General features: G+C 42.4%; 1 protein-coding gene and 1 long non-coding RNA gene across 6 annotated transcripts in view; one reads left to right on the top strand and one right to left on the bottom strand.

The window, feature by feature from the left end:
* Window positions 1–25317, top strand: part of MDN1 (midasin AAA ATPase 1) — a 187150-nt gene that overhangs the window by 126951 nt on the left and 34882 nt on the right. For all 5 annotated transcript variants that reach the window (XM_054557862.2, XM_054557860.2, XM_054557859.2 and 2 more), the window contains exons 54-76: window positions 674–831; window positions 1061–1181; window positions 1880–2090; window positions 2441–2672; window positions 3009–3135; window positions 3699–3869; window positions 6164–6378; window positions 6746–7133; window positions 8550–8659; window positions 9580–10285; window positions 11894–12055; window positions 12583–12856; window positions 13981–14216; window positions 14617–14712; window positions 15354–15448; window positions 15769–15890; window positions 16839–16985; window positions 17828–17937; window positions 18908–18981; window positions 19474–19672; window positions 22054–22216; window positions 24062–24208; window positions 25102–25228. In XM_054557862.2, coding sequence (XP_054413837.2) covers window positions 674–831; window positions 1061–1181; window positions 1880–2090; window positions 2441–2672; window positions 3009–3135; window positions 3699–3869; window positions 6164–6378; window positions 6746–7133; window positions 8550–8659; window positions 9580–10285; window positions 11894–12055; window positions 12583–12856; window positions 13981–14216; window positions 14617–14712; window positions 15354–15448; window positions 15769–15890; window positions 16839–16985; window positions 17828–17937; window positions 18908–18981; window positions 19474–19672; window positions 22054–22216; window positions 24062–24208; window positions 25102–25228 — 4391 coding nt within the window. The remainder of the gene's footprint in view (window positions 1–673; window positions 832–1060; window positions 1182–1879; window positions 2091–2440; window positions 2673–3008; window positions 3136–3698; window positions 3870–6163; window positions 6379–6745; window positions 7134–8549; window positions 8660–9579; window positions 10286–11893; window positions 12056–12582; window positions 12857–13980; window positions 14217–14616; window positions 14713–15353; window positions 15449–15768; window positions 15891–16838; window positions 16986–17827; window positions 17938–18907; window positions 18982–19473; window positions 19673–22053; window positions 22217–24061; window positions 24209–25101; window positions 25229–25317) is intronic.
* The window catches only part of LOC112133832 (uncharacterized), a 60630-nt gene continuing 39590 nt past the window's right edge, over window positions 4278–25317 (bottom strand). Inside the window, exons 4-5 of the long non-coding RNA XR_008526282.2 lie at window positions 18683–18843; window positions 4278–5122 (exon numbers count right to left, since the gene is read on the bottom strand). This is a non-coding gene — a long non-coding RNA (uncharacterized LOC112133832). The remainder of the gene's footprint in view (window positions 5123–18682; window positions 18844–25317) is intronic.

Here is a 25317-nt window from a genome sequence, read left to right as displayed (position 1 = left end):
TTCATAGATACCTTTATGAACATACTGTGAGAAAATGAATATACTGGGAAGAACTGCTAACAAAACACATAAATTCCATAAACTAGATATAATACAACCTAGTTTTTAAAATGAGCAAGACATCTGAATAGAATATCTTCTTGGAAGTTCTATGAATGCCCAGTAAGAACTTTAAAAATTGCAATGTCATCAGTTATCAAAGAAATGTAACTTGAAACCACAGTGCGGTACCATCCACCAGAATAGAGTTAAAATTAAAGCTAAAGTTAAAATCATTAACAGCAACTATTGGCAAAGAAATGAAACAACTGAAACTCTTCTATACTTCTGGTCAGAGTACAAAATGGTACAGCTGCTTTGGAATACAGTTAGTAGTTTCTTATAAAATCTATACTTTGACCCAGCAATTCCATTTTCTCTAATAACTTTATGCTTCAAATATTAAGAGAAAAGATCTTCGCCTCCTCTGTCTGCCTTAATGTTCCTACATATATTCCAGTCCAGTCTTAGACTTTTCATGTATGTAAATTGAGCATTGATTGGCAATTATAGCCTATGTTGTGTGTCTTTTCCCGGGAGATGTTGGTGAGCAGTCTTGGCGCACTTTGTTTTTATTTTTCTTCTTTTTTCAGTCTTTCTTCATGTCATCTTATCTAAGAGACTTTGTTTTTAGATCTTAGGTTCTCTGCGGTGGCGGGACCGGTTCTGGACTGTGGCCGACACAGTAAAAGTAGATGCCCCAGGTCTGGCCCTTCTTGCCCTCCATTGGCACTGGGTTTTAAAACATCTGGTCCACCAGATCCCCCGACTTCTGATGAATTATGAAGAAAAGTAAGATTCATATTTAGAGTAATAATGTCAATGATTACAGACAGATGTTAAGGATAAGATTTGGAACCGAAACTGTTTCTTCTTGCTTTATTTTGGTTTATTCCCTTGGCATATTGGTGAATTTACAATTAAAAAAAAAAAAGAAAGAAAGAAAATATTAATGGCTTCTCTTACTGTCTAGCATTTCCCCCTTTCCTTATTTCCCCTGTGCCCTTGTTCTCCTTTAAAGATATTACAAAGAAGTTCAGACTGTCTCAGAACATATTCAGAATTGTCTGGGGAGCCAGACTGGTGGCTTCGCTGGTATAAAGAAGTTGCAGAAGTTCCTGGGACGACCGTTTCCTTTTAAGGTACACCTGGAAGCATTTAGTAAATAAAAGAAATTTGACTCTTCTTCTGAAGTCCTTCTGGAACTTGGGAACTGACATTGTATAAGATGAATCCTTGTCTTCAAAGCATAACTCTTGCAGTTTTCCCTTGGCATCTGGGGGTGATTGGTTCCAGGATTCTCCTTGAATACAAACATCCAGGAAAGCCCAAGACTTTTATATAAAATGGCGTTGTGTGTGTATATAACCTATACACTTTACATCATCTCTGAATTACTTATGGTGCCTCATACAATGTAAACGCTGTGTAAATAGTGATTATACTGTATTGCTTAGGTAATAATGACAAGATAAAAAAGTCCTTACGTGTTCAGTACAGATGCAACCATCCATTTTTCCCACTGAATATTTTCGACCCACGGTTGGTTGAATTGATGCGGAACCCACGCATAACAAGAGGGCAGGCTCTATCCCGTGAATCCTGTGTAGTAATTTGCTACATATTATCATCTTACTTATTGCTGAGACCGTTAAGGCTGGGTAGAGAGTTAACTTTATTACCACTGTAAAATCTCTTGACAGCAACAGGAATAAACAAGTCCTTTGTTTTCTGGAAACATTGGGAGTATATCATAAATTTATTCTGAGACCTGTATAGGCTACTAAAGAAAACCACATTTGTGCTCTATAGTATGCTCTTGTGGGTGTTGTTGTTTCAGGACAAGCTGGTGGTGGAGTGTTTTTCACAACTGAAGGTCCTTAACAAGGTCCTTGCCATCAGGGAGCAGATGTCTGCCCTTGGGGAGAGTGGATGGCAGGAAGACATTAACCGTCTCCAAGTGGTTGCTTCTCAATGGACATTAAAGAAAAGTCTCCTGCAAGCCTGGGGATTGATCCTCAGAGCAAATATTTTGGAAGATGTCAACCTAGGTAAAATATTCTAGCACTTGGCTAGCTGACAGATGCTCTGAAAATATCCTCTTGCTGGTAGTTAATAAGTTTTCCCTTAGATTTCTCTTTTCTGGGTGATGTGAGGGTAGAATATGTATACCTTTATATAAGTGTCAGGCATAGGGCTAAACTTCACATATATTTTTAATTCCATCAGAATCGTGTGGGTATTAATATCATTTCACAGATGAGAATCTCAAAGCTCAGGTTAAGGAGCTTAACTCCGGTTAGCTCAAGTTAAGCTTGCAGTCACATAGCAGGTTGTTGAGAATCTAGAGGCTGTACTCTTAACCACTGTGCTCTAATACAACATTTGTCTTTTTGTCCAGATGAATTGAAGAATTTTGTGCATGCTCAGTGTTTAGAACTCAAAGCCAAAGGACTCTCACTTGGTTTTCTGGAGAAAAAGCATGATGAAGCTTCCTCCCTGTCCCATCCAGACTTGACCTCCATAATCCACCTCACCAGGAGTGTTCAATTGTGGCCTGCAATGGAGTACCTGGCTATGCTTTGGCAGTACAAAGTGACAGCTGATTTTATGGCACAAGCTTGTCTCAGAAGGTAAACTATGCTTTCAGTTGTTTTCCTTGCGGGAACTTTTTTTCTTGATTATTCTGTGTATCCTATACCCATAAACAAACCACAGACTTGATGGGGATGGTTACTGAAGCAGAGAGAAGTGATTTGCCACTTCGGAAAGCCAAAATTTATGAAGGTTTTTTTTTTTTTTTACTAGTTTTGACTCTACTTTAAAAGTCACTGGGAATTTTATCAGAGTTGTTCATTTTTAGATAAATGTACTGTAAGTTTTATGTTACACTTTCCCTAATGTAGCAGCTTTCCAGTAGTTCATTGATAGTCCATACCCCACCCTCTCCCTCTTTATTTTTGGAACAGATTCAGCAAAAATCAACAACCCCAGATAAATGAGGAGATAAGTCATCTCATCTCATTTTGTCTTTATCACACACCTGTTACACCTCAAGAGCTTCGAGATCTGTGGTCCTTGCTGCGTCATAAGACGGTAAAAATCACAACAAGACATAAGCCTCCTTTACACTATGAGTTGATTAGATTTTCTGTGACAGACTGGTTGGAAAACATTTTATTTATTCTCAAAATTCCATATCGGAAACCTCAGGTTTTTTTGAATTGTGTCTTAAAGGGAGGAATTTTAAATATTCTTTTGTAGTAATTATGAGGGTATATTACAACTCTTATCACAGGAGTATTCATTTGGTTTCCAATTAAATGAGATGAAAATATTTGCTGCTTAAAATTTCCCAATTGCTTAAAAATATATTGTGAGAGTTTTTTATACTTTTTTGTACTTTTCCTCTCTAATAAATTGAATATGAATACTGGTACACTCCGGTTAACAGAATTTCATTAGTACAGCTTTAAATAAAACTGTAAACATGTCACATTCCTTGACCAAGTTGACAGGGGTGGTGGAGAAATGGAAAAATTTGGATTAATACCTTTAAACTTATGATAGTTTTAGATGGGTCTTAGAAGAAAGAAGACCTAATAATTTATGGAGTCTTTCTCAGATATTCTCTTACCTAATTATTCCTTTATTTCTAGGTGTCTCCTGAAGAAATTACATCTTTGTGGTCCGAGTTATTTAATTCCATGTTTATGTCTTTCTGGAGCAGTACTGTGACCACAAATCCAGAGTACTGGCTAATGTGGAACCCTTTGCCTGGTATGCAGCAGAGGGAGGCACCCAAGTCCGTTTTGGACTCCACATTGAAGGTTTGTTGGTCTAAAATTATAAAAAATGTTTGGTAGTGGCAAAAGAGTTTCTGAATGGATCTATCAATAAACATTTATTCCTAGCATACAGTAGTGACTAAACAGGTGATTGCAACACTTTATTTTCTGCAGAATGTTAAATAAGTGTACTGTCAGTAAAAGTATACCATGTTAATTTGTGAAATTTTGAGATAAGTCAAAAAAGGTTTTATTGAAAAAGTGTATTTTTTCTAATTAAAACATTTTTCCCACTATAAAACATTTAAACAGTGCAGATGTATGTATATATAATACAGAATTCATTAGAAATATCCACTCTGTTCTATATCCTTCTGTTTACATATATTTTTATATTAAATACATATGTAAACAAAAATAAGTACATATATATGTAACAGAAATGTGTATGTCATTCCAGCTTATTTTTAAAAGTTACTCCATTGTATCAATGTGCTTGAATTTATTTTAATCACTTTCTTACTGATAAAGTGTTGAAGTTTCTTACATTTTCTCCCTCTTCCTATAATAAGCATGCCACATTGACTATCCTAGTATACATCTTTGTCCGCTTGTTGGAGCATTTCTATGCATAAGTTGTTAGAATTAGAATTGAATCCTTGGTCACAGTGTGTACACATTAAAAACAAAATTACGGTTATTGCCAGACTGGAGATGTGGTTTTTGCTTTTCACTTTTTTAAAGATGTGAAGAGCCAGTGAAGAGGGAAGTCCTGAAGTCTTAGATGACCACAGTGAGGTTTAGTTTCCTTTAACATAGAGATGAGGACCTGTTCATCTGCTTGCTACACTAGGTGTTATAAACATTTCCAATTGTTTCTGTCATATAGTTAAAAAGAACTCATTTGCACTTCTTTGATAAGTGTGAAGATTGAACATATTTTCACGTTTACTGATCCCCTTTAGTTCTTCTCTGAATTTTCGAGTCATAGTTGTGCTTTTTTAAAAAAAAAATTGTGTTGGTCAGGCACTGTAGCTCACGCCTGTAATCCCAGCACTTTGGGAGGCTGAGGCGGGTGGATCATTTGAGGTCAGGAGTTCAAGACCAGCCTGGCCAACGTGGTGAAACCCTGTCTCTACCAAAAATACAAAAATTAGCTGGGCAATAGTGGTGTGCGCCTGAATCCTGGCTTCTTGGGAGGCTGAGTCAGGAGAATCGCTTGGGCCTGGGAGGCGGAGTTTGTAGTGAGCCAAGATTGCGCCATTGTACTCCAGTCTGGGTGACACAGTGAGACCCTGTCTCCAAAAAAAAAAAAAAAAAAAAAAAAAAAAGGGTTGTTCAGCATCAGTTTATTATTGAAGATCTTTTTATATATTATGGATATTAAGCCTTTGCCCAATATGAGTTGGAAGTATATTTCTAGTTTTCTGTCATCTCTCAATTTTGTTTTCTTATATGTCACAAGTTTTATAATTTTTTCCCTCCAAATATGCCAGTCCCTTCTACTTATTGAGTTTAGTGTCATGCTTTTAAAAAATGTCTTCCTTCATCACCTCAGGAGTTCAAAACTATTTTCCATTATTTTCTCCTATATTTTTATTTTATGTTCAAATCTATTTCATCTGTATATGTTGTTTTATGGGGATGCAAATTTTTTCTTTTATACAAACAGATCCAAAAGCGATGTAATAACATCATTTTGACTAATTCCTCCTTTCCACTCTCATGTGAAATGCCTTATTGCCCCAAATGTTTTTGGATTTACCTGAACTCTATTCCATTCTTTTGCACTATCAAAATGGATTTATTGTAAAACACCCCTCAAAGCCTTTAGTGATAACCTTTGGATCCCTGAGGGTTGTATGGCATTATACAGAGTTGACTATCACACACATTTGGCTGTCACCCTTTGACAACCCTTTGCTGTGGACAGCCATTACTGTGTCCCATCTAACAGTCTAAGGAGCACAGACATGGCAAATTTTGTCCCTGGCTCTTACATCTGTCTCTCACTCCTTTCCTTGCACCCTGAGTTGGCTCTCATCCTCCTGCAGTGTGTCTCTTTCCCTTCTGCAAGAATGTGCTCCCTGATTCCCAGGTTTGCAGGCTTTTCCTCATGCATTACTAAAGCATCCATTGCTCATTTCCTAGAGCATGGAGTCCACTTTCATTTAAGGTATACTTACCTTTTCTGTCCTTCTAGTCCAGTCTCTGAGTGATGCTTACCTGTTCCAAGCAACCTGAACTGTCTGTTTCTTTCCTCTCAGGTTCCCTAATGCTGCTTCTGGAAATAGTCTTAATTTCTAAAAGTTATTGACTCTTCTCTTGTCCTTTAGGGCCCTGGCAATCTCAATAGACCCATATTCTCTAAGTGCTGCTTTGAAGTCTTAACCAGCAGCTGGAGAGCAAGTCCCTGGGATGTGAGTGGCCTCCCCATCCTTTCCTCCTCTCACGTGACCCTAGGAGAGTGGGTTGAGAGAACTCAGCAGCTCCAGGACATCAGTTCGATGCTTTGGACTAACATGGCTATCTCTTCAGTAGCAGAATTCAGGTATTCCCTTGCCCTGGAAGCAGACTGTAAAGTTCCTGTCTTTTCTCCACAGCATGGAGCAGAGACCCAGTGAGAACTTCCTTCTGTAGTGGCTAGTTCTGGTCTTTGAAGTGAGGGTATTTTCTGCCTGAATCAGCATGTTTTCAGGCTACCATGAGCTGGCTGGTTCCTCTGTCAGTTTTAAGCATATTGTGATCAAGAGGGTGAACTTAGTAAACCAAATAAGACCATGTGAAAACAGAAATTCACCTCCACATATTGATGCTGCATTCTGTGGTTATCATTTCTTGAGAGAATTAGAGTGTATGAAAAGGAATGCTTTTTGATACAGTACAAACCTTTCAGTGCTTTCTTTTTGTCCCCACAGACGCACGGATTCCCAGCTCCAGGGGCAGGTGCTGTTCCGGCACCTGGCAGGCCTAGCAGAGCTGCTCCCAGAGTCCCAGCGGCAGGAGTACATGCAGAACTGTGACCAGCTGCTGTTTGGGAGCAGCCAGGCCTTCCAGCATGTGGGCCAGACACTTGGGGACATGGCTGGTCAGGAGGTGCTGCCCAAGGAACTGCTCTGCCAATTGCTCACCTCCCTGCACCACTTATTTGGTGAAGGGGAGAGTAAGAGGAGCCTGCCTGAGCCAGCCCAGCGTGGGAGCCTCTGGGTGAGCCTCGGCTTGCTCCAGATTCAGACATGGCTTCCCCAGGCACGCTTTGACCCTGCGGTGAAGAGGGAGTACAAGCTCAATTACGCCAAGGAAGAGGTATGGGAGGCAAGAGTTTGGAGCATGGGCTCCTTCCCTGACGTGCTGGGTTTGCTTATTGTATTACTCCTTTTATTCCCTTTTGGGTGCTCAGATCATCACAAGCATGATATTGCATAAGTTGCCTTGTGACTTCCCAGAAGTCTGTTTTAGAGACTGTATTTTCCCCTTTGAGAGTTCTCCTGACTATACTCACACTCTGGGAGGAGCCCTTCCTAAGGTTCTGAGGTCTCTGCCAATAGGTGCAATGGGCAGAGGGCAGGTAGAAAACCCGAGCCATTGTCAGAAATACTGGTATCTCTCACTGTCTCTGGACTCTGTCTACCTGAGCTTAGTTTTGGATATTTGGGTTTTTGTTTGTTTGTTTTTGAGACGGAGCCTCGCTTTGTTGTCCAGGCAGGAGTGCAGTGGCACGATCTCGGCTCACTGCAACCTCTGCCTCCTGGGTTCAAGCAATTCTCTGCCTCAGCCTCCCGAGTAGCTGGGATTACAGGAACCTGCCACCATGCCTGGCTAATTTTTGTATTTTTAGTAGAGACGGGGTTTCACCATCTTGGCCAGGCTGGTCTTGAATCCTGACCTCAAGTGATCCACCCGCCTTGGCCTCCCAAAGTGCTGGGATTATAGGTGTGAACTACCATGGCCAGCCTGGATTTGGATATTTCTTTAGATACAATATAGTATCCCTATGTCTTAGGAATTTTTAACTTATTGGTGCTTGCCATCTAAAACTCAAGAATCAAGTAGACGCTGGGTGTGGTGGCCTCACCCTGTAATCTCAGCACTTTGCGGGGCTGAAGTGGGAGGAGCAGTTGAGCCTAGGAGTTTGAGACTAACCTGGGCCACCACATAGTAAGATTCCTGTCTCTACAAAAAAAGGAAAAAAAAAAAAAGCTGGGTGTGGTGGCATGTGCTTATAGTACCAGCTACTCACGAGGCTGAAGCAGGAGGATCACTTGAGCCTGGGAGGTCAAGGCTGTGGTGAGCCATGACTGCACCACTGCACTCCAGCCAGGCTACAGAGCTGAGACCTTGTCTTAAAAAAGAATCAAGTTGATTTAGGTAATGTGGTATCCCTTGCTATTTGAAGTTTTGAACCAAGTTCAGGAACTAAATACATTAAGATAATGGTATGTTAGTATATATTTTGAAGAAGGAAAATTATATTAGTTGGAGTGAAGGCTAAGCTCCTATAGCAGAGAGACTAAAAAATTCAGTGGTATAAATAAGATCGTTTCTTTCCCCTCACAGCTCTGATGTGAGTGGTGTAGATTAAAGGAGCAGAGCCACCTCTCCTTGGGTCATTCAGGAACCCAGATTCCTTCCATCTTGTTCTTCTATGTGTCCCAGGACATTGTCCTCATGTGCATGGTCATAGCTGGGACACAGTGGACTAACTTCTCTCTTTTCCATTAGTTACACCAACTGCAGTGTGAATGGAAGACCCGGAACCTGTCATCCCAGCTGCAGACTGGAAGAGACCTGGAAGATGAAGTCGTTGTCAGCTACTCTCATCCTCACGTCAGGTAACACAGTAGACTGATTATTTGTTTTGGAGATTACTGACTCTCCTTTTGATGTAATGTAGTTATGGTGTGAGTAGAAGTGATAATATACACCTCTAAACTACATTAGCAATTAGATGCCAAAGCCTTGTTTATAGTCAGGAAAAATAATATGCCTTGTGAAAGGAGGAGAGGGGGGCTATTCAAGGTGTGTGTTCACATAGGGCCAAGATGTTTGAAGCCAAAACTTAGTCTCAGCATAGAAGAAGTGGGGTGTGATAGTATGCACTATATTTCTCTGCTATTCTTGGCTGTAGGTCTGTTACTAGGAAATACGGTACAGGTTGGGGATCCCTTATCCAAAATGCCTGGGACCAGAAGTGTTTTGGATTTGGGGTTTGTTTTTTTCTTCAAATTTTGGAATATTTATACCAGTTGAGCATCCCAGATCTGAAAATCTGGAATCCAAAATACTTTAATGAGCATTTTCTTTAAGTGTCATATTGGCTGGCAGTCAAGAAGTTGGGAGCATTTTGATATTTGGATTTGGGATGCTCAGCCTGTATAGTGTAGTAGGTTCTGAGTTCCAGTCCTACTCCTGACCTTTGGTTTTAGACATTGGGTAGATCACTTAATGGCTTACATCTCAGTGTCCATATCAGCATAAGAAGGGTAATTGTAGTTATCTACTCCAGTGAGTCATGATGAGGCTTCAGTAAGATATGCATCTGAGCACCAGCAACATACATGACACAGTAACTGCTGTGTAAATGTTATCCATTTTCATTAACTAATTGTCAGTATTATCACGACTGAGATAATATTGGAAATATTTCACAGCAGCTGATATTTCTTCCTTCTGTTTTCCTAGCTGAGGATCCAATCTAGATTTGCTGCTCTTTTTCTGACATAATTGGCATATTGTGTTAATTTCCCTTTAGGACGCTTCGCCAAAGGATGGATCGGCTGGATAATTTAACCTGTCGCCTGTTGAAGAAACAGGCCTTTAGACCCCAGCTGCCTGCCTACGAGTCCCTGGTTCAGGAGATCCACCACTACGTCACCAGCATCGCCAAGGCCCCTGCTGTTCAGGATCTGCTCACACGGCTCCTGCAGGCCCTCCACATGGATGGGCCACGGTCTGCCCAAGTAGCCCAGAGCCTTCTAAAGGAGGAGGCCTCTTGGCAGCAGTCACACCACCAGTTCCGGAAGCGGCTGGCAGAGGAGTACACCTTCTATCCAGATGCTGTGAGCCCACTGCAGGCATCCATATTGCAGTTACAACATGGCATGAGGCTGGTGGCCTCTGAGCTCCACACCTCACTCCACAGCAGTATGGTTGGTGCAGACGGGCTGGGGACTCTGGCCACAGCCTTGCTGGCTTTCCCATCGGTGGGCCCCACCTTCCCCACTTACTATGCTCATGCAGACACTTTGTGCTCAGTGAAGTCTGAGGAGGTTCTACGAGGCCTTGGGAAGCTAATCCTCAAGCGCTCAGGAGGAAAGGAGCTGGAAGGCAAGGGCCAGAAAGCCTGTCCCACTCGGGAGCAGCTGCTGATGAATGCTCTCCTTTACCTGCGCTCTCATGTGTTATGCAAGGGAGAGTTGGACCAGAGGGCCCTGCAGCTCTTCAGACATGTGTGTCAGGTGAGCCATCTCTGGGAGGCCTGCCCTGCCCTTCCTCCTGCAGAGAGCCAGGTTCACAGCAGGGCGGCCTGCAGGATATTAGCATGCCTAGTAGATACACAGTGTCGTTGGGGCGTGGGCATTTTGTTTTCTGTTCCTTCCTTTTCCCTATTTAACTATCATGTTTGGGGACCTTTGCCTCTCAGTTTTTAAGAGATTAAAAAAAAAAAAATGAGAGCGCCCTTTATTATACACTACACGTGTTTTCTCCCAGTTTGTCAGTTGTCTTTTGACTTTATGGTAATTTTGCCAGGTACTTATGTCAACTTGCATTAAGATGTTCCCTTATTAATAAAAGTAATTTGCTCTCATTGTATGCAATTAAGAGAATACTAAAATTGCTAATGATCCTAGCACTTAAAGCTGTGTAAACGCTGCTAACATACCAGGTATCCCATTCCAGGCTTGCTTGTGTGTGTATATATATTAATATTTATCTGTAGCTGTATGTCTGTGACACTCCAAATTATTAAAAATTTGTCCCAGTGGCTTACAAATTTTTTTTTTAGTAGCAGCAGATTTTAAAAAATACAAATCTTAGCATAGTTAACAGAAAAAAAGAGTTGCTCCGGTTAAGGTAGATTCTAATCCCCCCCAGGGCCCGTGTGACATGTCCTTAAATTGCTACAAAATGTACAACAAACCACTAGTAAAGTTTATTCTATTTGATAACTCTATTTGCTTTTAAACACTTCATGTATAATGATTATTTTCCTGTTATTCTGTATTCTTCATCTGCTTCATATTTAGTGACTGCCAAGTATTCTATTATATGTTTATGACACAAGTAATTTAACTATTTTCCTATCATTGAACATTTACATTTGTATATACTTTTTACTATTTTGCCAAACAAAACAAAACAAGAAAAAAAACCAACCCAATGCCACAGTAAATAGTCTCACAGCTATATATTTGGATACAAATTTGAGATCAGGATTGCTGGGACAAAGATTAAACATACTTCTTAGGCTTTACATGCAAATTACCTTCCTAGATGGTGGGTGCTTATTTCCTCAACCTCAGCAGTACTGGATGGTTCTTTAATTTACAATTTTTGCCAGTTTAAAGATCTAAAATCTTAGAAGTGGTAGGGAATTTCAGAAGTGTCTGGTAAGACGCATTCCAGTTTTGCCTGATTCGTGCCCTTTGACCACCCAGTCCCTAGTCTAAGTGTTTCTTTTCTGAACCCCTTGGCCACTTGGGGTGCCACCCAAGTGTTGTCTGAACCACAACCCTCTCACGGCCAACCCTGAGTCTGTCCTTGTTACAAAGCACCTTTACCTCTTGACAGGAAGTTCCCATTAGCTGTACTGTGGCAAGTTTTACACCTTCAAAATTACAGTGACACAGCAGAGGGGATTTAGGAAACTGGTTGCTGAGGCTACACACTTGGAAAACAAAACCCATTTGCTCTTTATTCCATGGAATTTAGTTTCTTGGATGTTGGCTTTTATTTGTTTTTGAATCATGATACTTTCATTTTCATGAGAAATTAATAGCAAATCTTGCCTTTGTGAATGCCTCAGCAAAGAAAGCTCAGCTTCTTTCTGTCTGTATGACTTTCAGGAAATCATCAATGAGTGGGATGAGCAGGAACGCATAGCCCAAGAGAAGGCTGAGCAGGAAAGTAGCCTGTATAGATACAGGAGCAGGAACTCTAGGACAGCCCTGAGTGACGAGGAGGAGGAAGAACAGGAGTTCAGAAAACAGTTCCCCCTGCATGAAAAGGTAGGGCAGTGGTGGCAGGGTTTGTTCTGGAATGAATTCCCTTGATGCCATATACATTCCCTCTGATGGCTTTCTCTCTTCCTCTTTATCTCTCTCTCTGTATGTATGTATTTTAGAGACTGGTTCTTGCTCTATCACCGAGGCTGGAGTGCAGTGGCGCAATCATAGCTCACTGCAGCCTCAAACTCCTGGGCTCAAACAATCCTCCCAAGTAGCTATGACTGCATATGCATGCTACCACACCCTGCCAGTTTTTATATTTTTTACAGAGACAGGGTCTCACTATGTCGCCCAGGGTGTCTCAAACTCCTGACCTCAAGTGATCCTCCCTTCTCGGCCTCCCAAAGCACAGGGATTACAGGTGTGAGCCACTGTGCCCAGCCTGTAGTCTTTTAAAATATATTTTAATACATATATTAGTCCTATTTCATTTTTTCAATCATTCTTATGCTTTCTTTCTTCCTTTTAGTCTGATTAGAAGTAGATTTTGATTTTTAAAAGTTCAATTGCTCTAATGCTATTTATAGGACTTTGCAGATATTTTGGTACAGCCAACGTTGGAGGAGAACAAAGGAACTTCAGATGGGCAAGAAGAGGAAGCAGCCACAAACCCAGCTCTCCTCTCCCAGAATTCAATGCAGGCAGTAATGCTGATACACCAGCAATTGTGTCTCAACTTTGCTCGATCCCTCTGGTATCAACAGACTCTGCCGCCACATGAAGCAAAGCATTACCTCAGCCTGTTTCTGTCTTGCTATCAGACTGGGGCATCGCTTGTGACACACTTCTACCCCCTGATGGGTATGGTAGTTTACTTTTGTTATGCCTCTGGGAAATGAAAGCAAATGCAAATAGATACTGTTGCTATTCTGTAACAATCACACTCATGAATTTCCTGTTTTCGCATAATTCCTTATTGGAGTTTCCTTGGCTTAAAAAACTGAAGCTGATTCAAGAAAATTGATTTAGGATTCTGTAATAAGATGGATTTTCATCAGTGTACAAATAGGCCAAGAAAAAGATGGATTTTTATTGTTTGGATCCTCTGGGGTGAGGGATTAAGAAAATAAGGATAAGGACTTAATTTAAATGTGTATGTGTATGTGTTTTTTTTCCTTAGCATTATTTCTGCTGTCAAATAGCCTTAGTGCTTTTCAAATGAAATACTATATACCTGGGAGCAACCAATCTTGTGGAATATGGTTTAATAGTTGGTTCATTGCAATTTCCTACATGATTTCTTGGCATTATTTCATAGAAGTAGGAAGGAGGCTGTAAGTTTCCTTTCTGTTTACCTAGAATAGGTATAAAAACTGAGAATTTGGATGCACTGAGTTAACCCCTACACCATTTGTTTATACCTAGGCAGTTTCTGACTTCCTCTGCACATTCCAGAAACTTGAGAGCTTTAGGTTGCTACTATAGTATTAGGTTGCTACTATAGTATTAGGATTACATTTCTCTAGGCCAATATTGCTTTGGGGGAGAATAGCATTCATTAGTCCCAATTAGTTCATTGTTGCTGATGTTTCTTTTCCTTCTTTTTTTTTTTTTTTTTCTTTTTTTTTGAGACAGAGTCTTGCTCTGTTTCTCAGGCTGGAGTGCAGTGGCATGATCTCAGCTCACTGCAACCTCTGCCTCCCAGATTCAAGCAATTCTTGTGCCTCAGGCCGGCAAGAAGCTGGGATTACAGGCACATGCATGTCTGGCTAGTGTTTGTATTTTTAGTAGAAATGAGGTTTCACCATGTTGGCCAGGATGGTCTCAAACTCCTGGCCTCAAGCAGTCTGCCTGCCTCGGCTTCCCAAAGTGCTGGGATTACAGACATGAGCCACTGCACCTGGCCCTGTTGCTGACATCTTTTTGACATGTTGATAGATCAACTTACTGAATTCACTGACTTTACCATGATGTTAACTTCACAGGAGTTGAACTGAATGACCGACTCTTGGGCAGCCAACTTTTGGCCTGTACCCTCTCCCATAACACTCTTTTTGGGGAGGCACCCTCGGACCTGATGGTGAAACCTGATGGGCCCTATGACTTCTACCAGCATCCCAATGTTCCAGAAGCACGGCGGTGTCAACCTGTGCTTCAAGGTTTCTCAGAGGCTGTCAGTCACTTGCTGCAGGACTGGCCAGAACACCCAGCGCTTGAACAGGTAGGGCAGCTGTTGAGGAAGGAATGCTCACAGTACTGAATCTGCAATGAGGATGCAGCCTTACCATTATCCCTGGGGGCACCCACTTGCACATGTATACATATAAACAAAGGCTTAAAGAACTGCAGTTCAATGAGATGCTACTTATTAACTGCAGGATGAACACACCAGTTTTGTATTTCTCTTGTATAAATGATTGGGGATTCTGTTAATTTTATTTGTTGGTCAGGAGTTGCTGACCACATAATAAAATGCTGCCATGTTGCTCTGTTTTTTTTTCAGAGGTGTTTTAAAAGTAGAGAACTGGGGGGAAACTTCTGGTCAGGACTCTCTTCAGTACCCTGTGACTTAGGATCACTGGTATTCCTGCTGAGTATTACCCAAATCTTTATTTCTGCAGCTCCTGGTTATAATGGACAGAATTCGTAGTTTCCCACTTTCCAGTCCCATCTCAAAGTTCCTGAATGGCTTAGAGATCCTTCTGGCAAAGGCACAGGTGAGCTAATCCCTCTCTTCCTCATTTTAGTTGGTGGTCAGTTGGCAAAAGATACATCTTGTGGCACCTTTGTTGTTAGACAGAAAATTATAGTTTGGGCTGGAAAAAGATAAACATCCTTGGTTTTTATGGCATGGGGTGAGATCATTGCAAGTGAGGCTGTTGCCCCTGTGGTGAGGGCTAGCTGCCTTGCCTTTTATCCAGTGGGATGCAGTATCTACCGGTAATGAGGTTGCACTCCTCCCAGCCTTCCAGGTGGGCCTTCAGTCCAACTGAGTGCCCACATAACACGGTTCCCCTCAATGCCCTCATGGCCTCTAAGTTAGCTGTTGCCTCCCCATTGGACAGAAAAGGGCCACATATCTTTGTTCTAGGTCAGACAGCAAAGAGCACGAATTCGGGCTCCAGTCTATAAACACTGTGCTTTTTTGCCAGCCTCTAAACTTGGCTCTGGTGGAGTTCTGTCATGTGAACAGAAAGAACTTGAAGCTGGATACACTGTAAATTCATTCCTACAATTGGTGCAAGTTGTTTAAGGGCCCAGTAGTCTTCACTCAAGCAAAGTTCAAGATGTTCTTGAGGGAGGAGGTGATTATGGCATTGAATAATGTCTGTAGTAAATTTTATCTTTGTTTCTTTAGGATTGGGAGGAAAATGCAAGTCGAGCTTTGTCTTTGCGGAAACATCTTGATTCGATCAGTCAGATGATCATTCGGTGGCGTAAACTGGAGCTGAAGTAAGTGACTCTCCTTCCCTCTCCTAAACTTAGGTTGTAAGGGCTTTTGTCTTTTGGTAGTTTAAATTTCTTTAGGATTTATATTGTATTACAGCTACAGAATGTGCTTTTCAGTTATTAATCACAGAGTTAAAAGTAGGGTATTAAAATGACCTGAATACAGTCCAGACAACAGCATATATTCTTGAGGGAGGAAACCAGGTGGCTCCTCCATCTCCATTTGGGAGGAGAGAATAGTGAGCATGTAGCTTCTGCATCTCTGGTTTCAGATATTTCAAATGGGTTTCCCTAAATGCCTCCTTGGCTTCTTCTCATTTCAGCTGCTGGTCCATGAGTTTGGATAATACTATGAAGCGCCACACTGAGAAATCCACCAAGCACTGGTTCTCCATCTATCAGATGCTTGAGAAGCACATGCAGGAACAAACAGAAGAACAGGAAGGTAATGCCTAGCAGTACATTTCCTGCCCACTTAGAGCTTCCCGGCTAAATGGAGTGCTGCAAAGTGTAGGATTTTCCTGCTCCCGCTTCTCCCGCTACACGACTTTCATGGGAATGCCTCCCATTTGACTTCATGACATTTCTGAGAGGTCAGCCAAGAAAACTGTAAATCACGCTTATCTAACTGAGAGAATAATAACAAAAGTCTGAGAGGTTTAAATGTCTTCTCCAAAAGTCTAGAGAACCAGTCGTATGATAAGGTTTCCTTCTTCTCTATGTCCATGATAGAAGTCAAACTGAAAGCTGACTTTTTGGTACGTAGTAGCCAACATGCTTGAATGAACAGTCTTTTATTTTATACTTGTGACAAGCACCTTATAATTCATTTTCATAATTTGCTGTGAGTGCACTTAACACCTGCTGTATGTGCAGCTGCTACTTTTATTTATTTATTTATTTATTTATTTATTTATTTATTTATTTTTATTTATTTATTTTTTGAGACAGTCTTTCTCTGTTGCCCAGGCTGGAGTACAGTGGTACGATCTCAGCTCCCTGCAGCCTCCGCCTCCCAGGCTCAAGTGACTCTCCTACTTCAGCCTTCTGAGTAGCTGGGATTACCGGTGCCCACCACCATGCCTGGCTAATTTTTGTATTTTTAGTAGACACGAGGTTTCACCATGTTGGCCAGGCTGGTTTTGAACTCCTGACCTCAAATGATCTGCCCACCTTGGCCTCCCGGAGTGCTGGGATTACAGGTGTGAGCCATCACACCGGCCTGTTACTTTTAAATCAGCTTAGAATTTGGCCATGGTCCTTGCTTGAGAGCTTCACATTGTGATGTCTACCTCTTGGCCATCCATAGTATCCCAAATAGATTGCGTGCATGTTAGGAATAGGGAGTCATGGTCGAAGGAACATATATATTTTTCTCTTTGAATTTTTAAAGATGACAAACAGATGACCTTGATGTTGCTGGTCAGCACGTTACAAGCATTTATTGAAGGATCCTCGCTGGGAGAGTTCCATGTGCGACTTCAGATGTTACTGGTTTTCCATTGTCATGTCTTGCTGATGCCACAGGTTGAAGGAAAGGGTGAGGATTTTTTTTTTCCTTTGCTTTGACATTGCACGACTAAAATGAGTTAGGCTTTGAATTTTCTACATGAGACAGGTGCCTTGTTGCACTCTAGGTTTTAAACAAGACACATTTAGTTATGTTTAATGCAATTCACATTAGATATAGAGAAGAATATTCAAAGTGAGGTGCAGATGGTTATAAGTTTAGCACTGACTAGTGAGCTCTGGCAGAGGTAAATTGCCAGATGAAGATCTCAGGACCTAGCATGTTGAGGCAGCACATCTCTCTGTCTAGACACGGTAAATGTCCTGCTAAGCTGCTTCTTGATCCAGGCCATTATTAGTTTCTTTCATCCAGTGAGAGCACTGCCAGCCATCAAGGAACTGCACCTTAAACTGCCCGCTGTCAAGTACTTTCCCTGACCACAGCAACTGGGATAAAAGTCTCACTACAAGATGAGTATAGATTGTACATGAATGAGCATTTGAGGTGAACTGCTTAATATGCCATCTTTTAAAAAAAGCTCAGTTTCTGCTGATTTTACAATAAGATTCACAGAAAGAATTTGACATTGTGATTTTGGAAGAACCTAGGAGTACATCATCTTCAAGAACAAAAGTGCAAAAAAACATCTGTTATAAGCAGAAGTGAAAAATAGGGGAGTGTTGACAGCCTGCATCTCTGGGAAATGCTAAACTCAGACAGGATCCCTAAATAATGCACCTGTGAAACTCACTGTAATCTCATGGCATAGAGAGTAATGAGGAAGGGTCATCACTGAAATATGAAGGCCACAGCTGGCCCCAGTAGCACATGCAGCAAGTGTGGTGTTTTTGTTTCCTTTTCATTTCTTCCAGATTCACTTTGCAGTGTTCTATGGAATTTGTACCATTATTACAAGCAATTCTTTGACCGGGTCCAGGCCAAAATTGTGGAACTTCGTTCCCCCCTAGAAAAAGAACTTAAAGTAAGATGAACAGCTGTCATGATCACTCTTGGGAGGACAAAATCAGCAAATTCTCTTTCGTTAACCATGTTATCCATTTAACACTGAGGCAGGGACCTAGGGGAACAGAGGTGAGCATTGCCACTGCTAGGGAGGATGGCAATATGTACATCGGTGGCATTGGCTTCTTTTGTCACCTGCAGAGTGTGTGAGGGATTGGTGGAGTGGCCAGTCAGAGCCTCCTCAGAGGACTGCCACAGAAATCTGTTTGTGCTCCCCTGGCTTTGCCCAGGCCTGTCTCCCACCTCAGAGCTATGCCATGTTGTATTGGTCCACACACTACTGAATTACCATGGGGGAAGGAGGGACCTCTCTTTTTGATATTCTCAGTGGTTGTGGAACCAACCATGGTACAAGGGACATGACTAACTTGGTGGTTCCTAAGCTGGAGTATATGTCAGGTGACTTAGTGACTGTAGCAGCACTCTTTTTTTTTTTTTTTTTTTAAATCAGTTTGAGACCAAAACATGTGTTGTTTTTGTTTTTGTTTTTTGAGACCCAGTCTCACTCTGTTGCCTAGGCTGGAGTGCAGTGGCACAATCTCAGCTCACTGCAGCCTTTGTCTCCTGGGTTCAAGCAATTCTCCTGCCTCAGCTTCCTGAGTAGCTGGGACTACAGGTGCAAGCCACCAAGCCCGGCTATTTTTTCTATTTTTAGTAGAGACGGGGTTTCACCATGTTGGCCAAGATGGTCTCAATCTCCTTACCTCATGATTCCGCCCACCTTGGCCTCCCAAAGTGCTGGGATTACAGGTGTGAGCCACCGCGCCTGGCCCATGGTTTCTTTTTTAGACTTGTTTTACTTGTTCACTGACACACAGTCCTGTGTTTGGGATAGAGTGGGCTCTGGTCTTCGCTGAACAGAAATCTAGAAAGAAACAGAATGACACTAGCTTTATAAAGTCATTTCTTGAACATCATTTATCTTACAGGAATTTGTTAAGATTTCCAAGTGGAATGATGTCAGCTTCTGGTCCATTAAGCAATCTGTAGAAAAGACACACAGGTAATCCATCTTTTAAAACTGGGGACAACCAAAATAGAATAGAATTTTGTGTGGTAGGGAGCAAGACAACATAGTTACCATAACCTAACTTAAGTGTGTTAAACTTCTCAAAAAATAACACCTTGATTGTTTTGATGTTGCTTTCAACACCACCCCCTTCTTCTCCAAGCAAAGCCTACCTGCAGTAAGGATTAGTGTGCCTTGAGACAGCAGGCTATGTCTCAAGTCTTCTGCCACCCACTAGCTGTATACTTTGAGCAAAGCAATCCCATTCTTTCTGGCTTTAGTTTCTCTTCTAGAAAAGGAGGATAACAGTACCTGCCATACTTTTTCTCTTAAAAATAAAATAACTATTAATATTTAAGGAGAGCATTGTATATAAAAGGTACAGGATATTAAATTATGTATGGATGCATGATAATGTATTTTTTATATTTCTTCACTTGCTAATCCAGTTTTTTTCTTCTTATCTCTGTCATTACCTGGGGACAGGACCCTCTTTAAATTCATGAAGAAATTTGAAGCAGTCCTGAGTGAACCCTGCCGGTCATCCCTGGTGGAGAGTGACAAGGAAGAACAGCCTGACTTTTTGCCCAGACCAACAGATGGAGCTGCAAGTGAACTGTCTTCCGTTCAGAATCTGAACAGGGCACTGAGGGAGACCCTGTTAGCCCGACCAGCAGCTGGGCAGGTACTTGGTTGTGGGACAGTGCTGGCTTATTCCCAAGCCAGTCAAGTGGGATCTGTGTTTTATGTGCAAGGCATGCCTCAGTACTAGACAAGAAAATGCCTTTGAAATCTTGTTCTTTGGACATATATAGCATGTATTTGTTTGCCTGATTTCCCTGCAGAATAAGGCAAAAAATCTTGGGTTTTTTTTTTTTGCTCTTTTTGAGACAGAGTCTTGCGCTGTTGCCCAGGCATGATTATGGCTCACTGCAGTCTCAACCTCCTGGGCTCAAATGATCCTTCCACGTCAACCTCCTGAGTGCCGGGACCACAGGCACATGCCACCATGCCCAGCTAATTTTTTTTTTTTTTTTGTAGAGATGGGGTCTCACTTTGTTGCCCAGGCTGGTCTCGAACTTTTAGTTTTTTTTGTTTTTTTTTTGTTTGTTTTTTTAAGACAGAGTCTCACTCAGGCTGGAGTGCAGTGGCACGATCTCGGCTCACTGCAAGCTCCACCTCCTGAGTTCATGCCATTCTCCTGCCTCAGCCTCCCGAGTAGCTGGGACTGCAGGTGCCTGCCACCACACCTGGCTAATTTTTTGTATTTTTAGTAGAGATGGGGTTTCACTGTGTTAGCCAGGATGGTCTCGATCTCCTGACCTCATGATCTGCCCACCTCAGCCTCCCAAAGTGCTGGGATTACAGGTGGGAGCCACCGCTACCGGCCGAACTTTTAGTCTTAAGTGATCCTCCCTGCCTCGGCCTCCCAAAGAGCTGGGATTATGGGCATGAGTCATCGCACTTGGCCTTGCTGCTTAAAATTTAATGTCAGCCTGTGAGAATAATTGTGCTTTTACCTGTGAACATTTCATCTGCTATGAGCAAAGATTTGAAGCATCAGTTTAAGAATATGCTGTTTAAGCTGCCTGTGGGCTACCACATGAGGAAGCTACTGCACAGGGTGTGAATATGTGCCATGATGTGCTGGTTTATAGCAGATGCTGATTACTATGGTGTAAATACTCCCATTATGGCCAATTTCAAGCACCAACAGTTAAGATTTGGCTTGCAAAATTCCTGAAAATTTAACAGTGATACATCTTGAGTTAGCAGGTCTGTTACAGAATGGATGTTCCTGCTTCATGTCCTTGGGTGTGGGGAGCTCCAGGATTGGAAGACACCCCTCAGGAGAGTAATTTCTGGGCAGGCGTAGTGGCTCATGGCTGTAATCCCAGCACCTTGGGAGGCTGAGGCAGGAGGATCACTTGAGCCCAGGAGTTTGAGACCAGCCTATGCAACGTATGAGACCCTGTCTCTCCAAAAAAATTACTTTTTAAAGAGTAATTGGCTTTGTCTTCTTATTGTATTTCCTACCTGGGGTTCACAGAGTTAGTAATGAAAGTCCTTAAGCTATTTTTGTTATTTTAGTGGTTCAAAACTCATAATAGAAACTGAACATACAGCCATAAGATGGCTGCAGAGATATGATATGGCTACCAAATTTATTTTCTTTTGACTGTATTTGTCAGCTCACTGCTTCTGTCATTCTGATCAACAATTTTGATTTGCTAATAATGACAACATAGGAGTTTCAGGTTATTCCTGAAGGAAAAAAAAATGAAAATATGCCCTTGACGGACGAAAGCTCTTCCCTTCATATAATACCTGAATTCTTGTGTCTGAGGTGCGGTGGCTCATGCCTGTAATCCCAGCACTTTGGGAGGCCAAGGCAGGCGGATCATTTGAGACCAGGAGTTCGAAACCAGCCTGGCCAACGTGGTAAAACCCCATCTCTATTAAAAATACAAAAAATAGCCAGGCATGGTGATGCATGCCTGCAATCCCAGCTATTCGGGAGGCTGAGGCACAAGAATCGCTTGAATCTGGGAGGTGGAGGTTGCAGTGAGCCAAGATCGGGTCACTGCACTTCAGCCTGGGTGACAAAGCCAGACCCTGTCTCAAAAAAAAAAGAAAAGAAATCTGAATTCCTGAAATTTGAACTGTTAATTAGGGGTAAATGGTCACAGGAGTAGGACCAGTTTTGCTTGGCTACTGTGTCTGAGAAACACAATGTGGCTCAGCACCTTAAGGGCAGCAGTGATATTATTTATTCTACTCTGTTCATAATTCAGAACTGGAGTCTCCTTGTGGCTGTCATAGCAAGCATTGCTGGATGTAGGGGCATGGGGGTCCTTCAGTTATAATGATCTCATATGGAGCAGTAATATGGTTTTCTAAATATCCACAGTATGTCTCTTTTAATTTTAGTGATACTACATTTGTTCTCTATTTGCTGAACTAGGGATGTGTTTGTGTGTGCAACAGTTAAACTTAGTTCCCTTGCAGGTTAAAATGATGCCTGTCATTCTTGGCAGTGAGGCTAACCTGTCTTTTGTCTCACAGGCCACAATTCCAGAGTGGTGTCAGGGCGCTGCTCCTTCCGGCTTGGAAGGGGAGCTTCTGCGTCGCTTGCCAAAGCTCAGGAAACGCATGAGGAAGATGTGCCTGATGTTCATGAAGGACAGCCCCCTGCCTCGCCTTGTGGAGGGCCTTGATCAGTTCACAGGTGGGTGCCAGCATCCAAGTCAAGGGTGGATCTTTCTGTTTTCCTCAGTGGCGCAGGAGGGCTGAGAATGTGGCAACTGTGTCCTTTTTTGATACCTTGTGTAGTGTTGAACAGTTGATTGAATAAGCAAGTGGGCTTAAAAACCCACAGAGCTCAGAAACAGGAGCCTACTGAGAACACACAGTCATAATTTTCACATTGTCATCCTCTCATGTAACCTGGCACTGTGCCATCTTTTATGAGAGCCTTGTCTATACTAGTTCCTGTTGGTTGGTGTTACCAGTAAAGGGGCACAGAGGTGGATTTCCCAGTGTCTAAGCTGTCCCCACTGTCAAAAAGTTGTCTCACTTGAGGAGGATTCATCCCCATCCTCTTGCTTTCTTCACTTCAGAGAGGCACAGCAGTTTCATTTCTCAGGCTGTCTTTGCTTAGGGAAGGTGAGAGCCAAGATCTCATAGTGTAACACAGCAATAGCTGGGAAGGGAACCCAGAATTTAATATAATGTTTGGGCCCCTGGCAGCCTCTGACTACCTCCTTTACCCCATCTACCCCCCAACTGCAGTGAGTGTGCTGTCAGTGCGGCTGGCCTTCCTTTAATGAGATTGCGTCTAATCTCAGGGAGCTCTTCCTTTTTAAAACTTGTCAGCCGTTGCTCAAGGTGACTCAGGCCTAGGGGTGGGGGTGAGTGGAATACAGATCCATTTGCATCTCCTGGAGAGGGGATGCACTGTGGAGTGTAAAGCCTCCCTCATCCTCTAACTCTCCCACACCGTCAATCTGATGTCTTTGGTGTCCTTGTGCTCACTGGTGACTGCCTATATTTGGCCGGTAGTGCTGCCTTAATACAGTACCACAGACTGGGTGGCTTCAGTGTGAGGCTAAAAGTCCAAGATCAAGGTGTCAGCAAGGTTGATTACTTCTGAAGCCTCTCTCCTTGGCTTGCAGATGGCCACCTTCTCACTGTGTCCTCCCATGGTCACTCTTCATCTGTGTGTTCTGTGTCCTGATCTCTTCTTTTAAGGACTTCAGTCAGATTAGATTAGAGCCCATTCTCATTTCACCTTCATTACCTCTCTAAAGGCCCTGTCTCCAGATACAGTCACATTCTGAAGTTCTAGGGGTTGGGACTTTAACATATGAATTGAGGGGGAAGACACAACCCAGCCTATAACACTGCCTGCAACAGGGAGGCGGCACCCTTGTGTTATTGGTACCCACGTGTATTCAGGAAGGCAGCTTGGTACTGTATAGAAAGAACTTGGGCTCTGGAGTAAGGTAGGCCAGTGTTCAAGTCCTGGCTCATTTACTCGTTCACCACATGGCCTTCAGATAGTGACTAGACCTCACTGAGCCTTTCTTGAAGTCTGTAAAATGGAGCTACAAGTAGGTGCTTCTGAAGTTGTGCACATGAAAAGAGAATTTACCATGTACCAGCTACAAGTGGAAACTCAATACATATTATATTAATCTGAAATTGCCAAGTGATTATAAATTTCTAGTATAATACACTGCATATAGTTGGTGCTCAATAAGTGCATTTGCTTGATTGATTATAAAAGCCCTAAATATAAAAGAATGACTGCTGCTGTTTGGGTTGTCATTGTCAAGAGATTTGAAATCCTGTGTGTTATTTTTCTATTTCCATGCACCTTGACCAGTTTGGTTAAAACACTTAATGAGATTTTACCAAATGCTAGGGACTGTGTTAAGTACCCAGGGTATAAAGATGAATGATACTTGGCCTTTGTTCTCCAAAAGGTCCCTGGTGTTGGGAACAAACACATTACCAGACCCTCCCGGGATTTTCTTATTGTCTCCCCTCTCCGCCTTGTTTTCCCTTACAGGCGAAGTGATTTCCTCTGTGAGTGAGCTACAGAGCTTAAAGGTGGAACCCTCTGCAGAGAAGGAGAAGCAGCGGTCAGAAGCCAAGCATATTCTCATGCAAAAACAGCGAGCTTTGTCAGACCTCTTTAAACACCTTGCAAAAATTGGTAAGGTTCTCACTTGAAACCCAATGAAATGTAGTCACCAACTTTTAGGAAGAGAAATGACATGACTGATTGGGGGAAATTCCATAGACAGTTGAGATGGTGGACAACAGAAGGTACAGGCAAGGTTTCCAGATGTCTAAGAGTTCCACTCACATGCAGGAAAATCCTATGACCAGCCATCCATGATTCCCAAATATTTCCTGCTTTGTATGAGGTTTCTCAGAATCTATATTTTTATTTATTTATTTTATTTTATTTTTTTGAGACTGAGTCTCGCTCTGTTGCCCAGGCTGGAGTGCAGTGGTGTGATCTCAGCTCACTGCAACCTCCGCCTCTTGTTGCCCAGGCTGGAGTGCAATGGCGTGATTTTGGCTCACTGCAACCTCTGCCTCCTGGGTTCAAGCGATTCTCCTGCCTCAGCCTCCCGAGTAGCGGGGACTACAGGCGTGTGCCACCACGCCCGGCTGATTTTTGTATTTTTACTAGAGGCAGGGTTTCACCGTGTTAGCCAGGATGGTCTCAATCTCCTGACCTCGTGATGCACCCGCCTCAGCCTCCCAAAGTGCTGGGATTACAGGCGTGAGCCACCGTGCCTGGCAGAATCTGTATTTTTAAAATTTCTGTCACCATGTGCTGTACCATATGCTTGCAGCATAGCATAGAGAGCAGTGCTTCTCAAACTTGAACGTGCATGTGAATCACCTGGGGAATCTTGTGGAAGTGCAGCTACAGATCCTGTTTCAGTTGGTGTGGGTGCAGCCTGAGAGTCTGCATTTCTAACAGGCTCTCAGGTGATGCTGTTTAGAAGACTTTGCTTTGAGTAGCAGGGGAGAGGGGGCACATCCATTCTCTACTAAGCATCTTTGCTTAAACAAATGCTGTTTATTTCCTAGGTTTGTCGTATCGCAAAGGTCTTGCTTGGGCCCGTTCAAAAAACCCTCAAGAGATGCTTCATCTTCACCCATTAGATCTCCGGAGCGCATTGTCCATTGTCAGCAGCACTCAGGAGGCTGATTCTAGGTTTGTCTGTTTTTGTTTTGTTTTTTCCCTACTTACAAACGGAGCAAGTAATTTAAAACTCCTTGTTCTCATTTGCAAATTGCAAAAAT

This window comes from Pongo abelii, chromosome 5 (genome assembly GCF_028885655.2).
Source record: "Pongo abelii isolate AG06213 chromosome 5, NHGRI_mPonAbe1-v2.0_pri, whole genome shotgun sequence".
Classification (NCBI taxonomy): Eukaryota; Metazoa; Chordata; class Mammalia; order Primates; family Hominidae; genus Pongo; species Pongo abelii.
The sequence above is the reverse complement of the archived record's forward strand: the minus strand, read 5'-3'. Positions and strand labels throughout refer to the sequence as shown.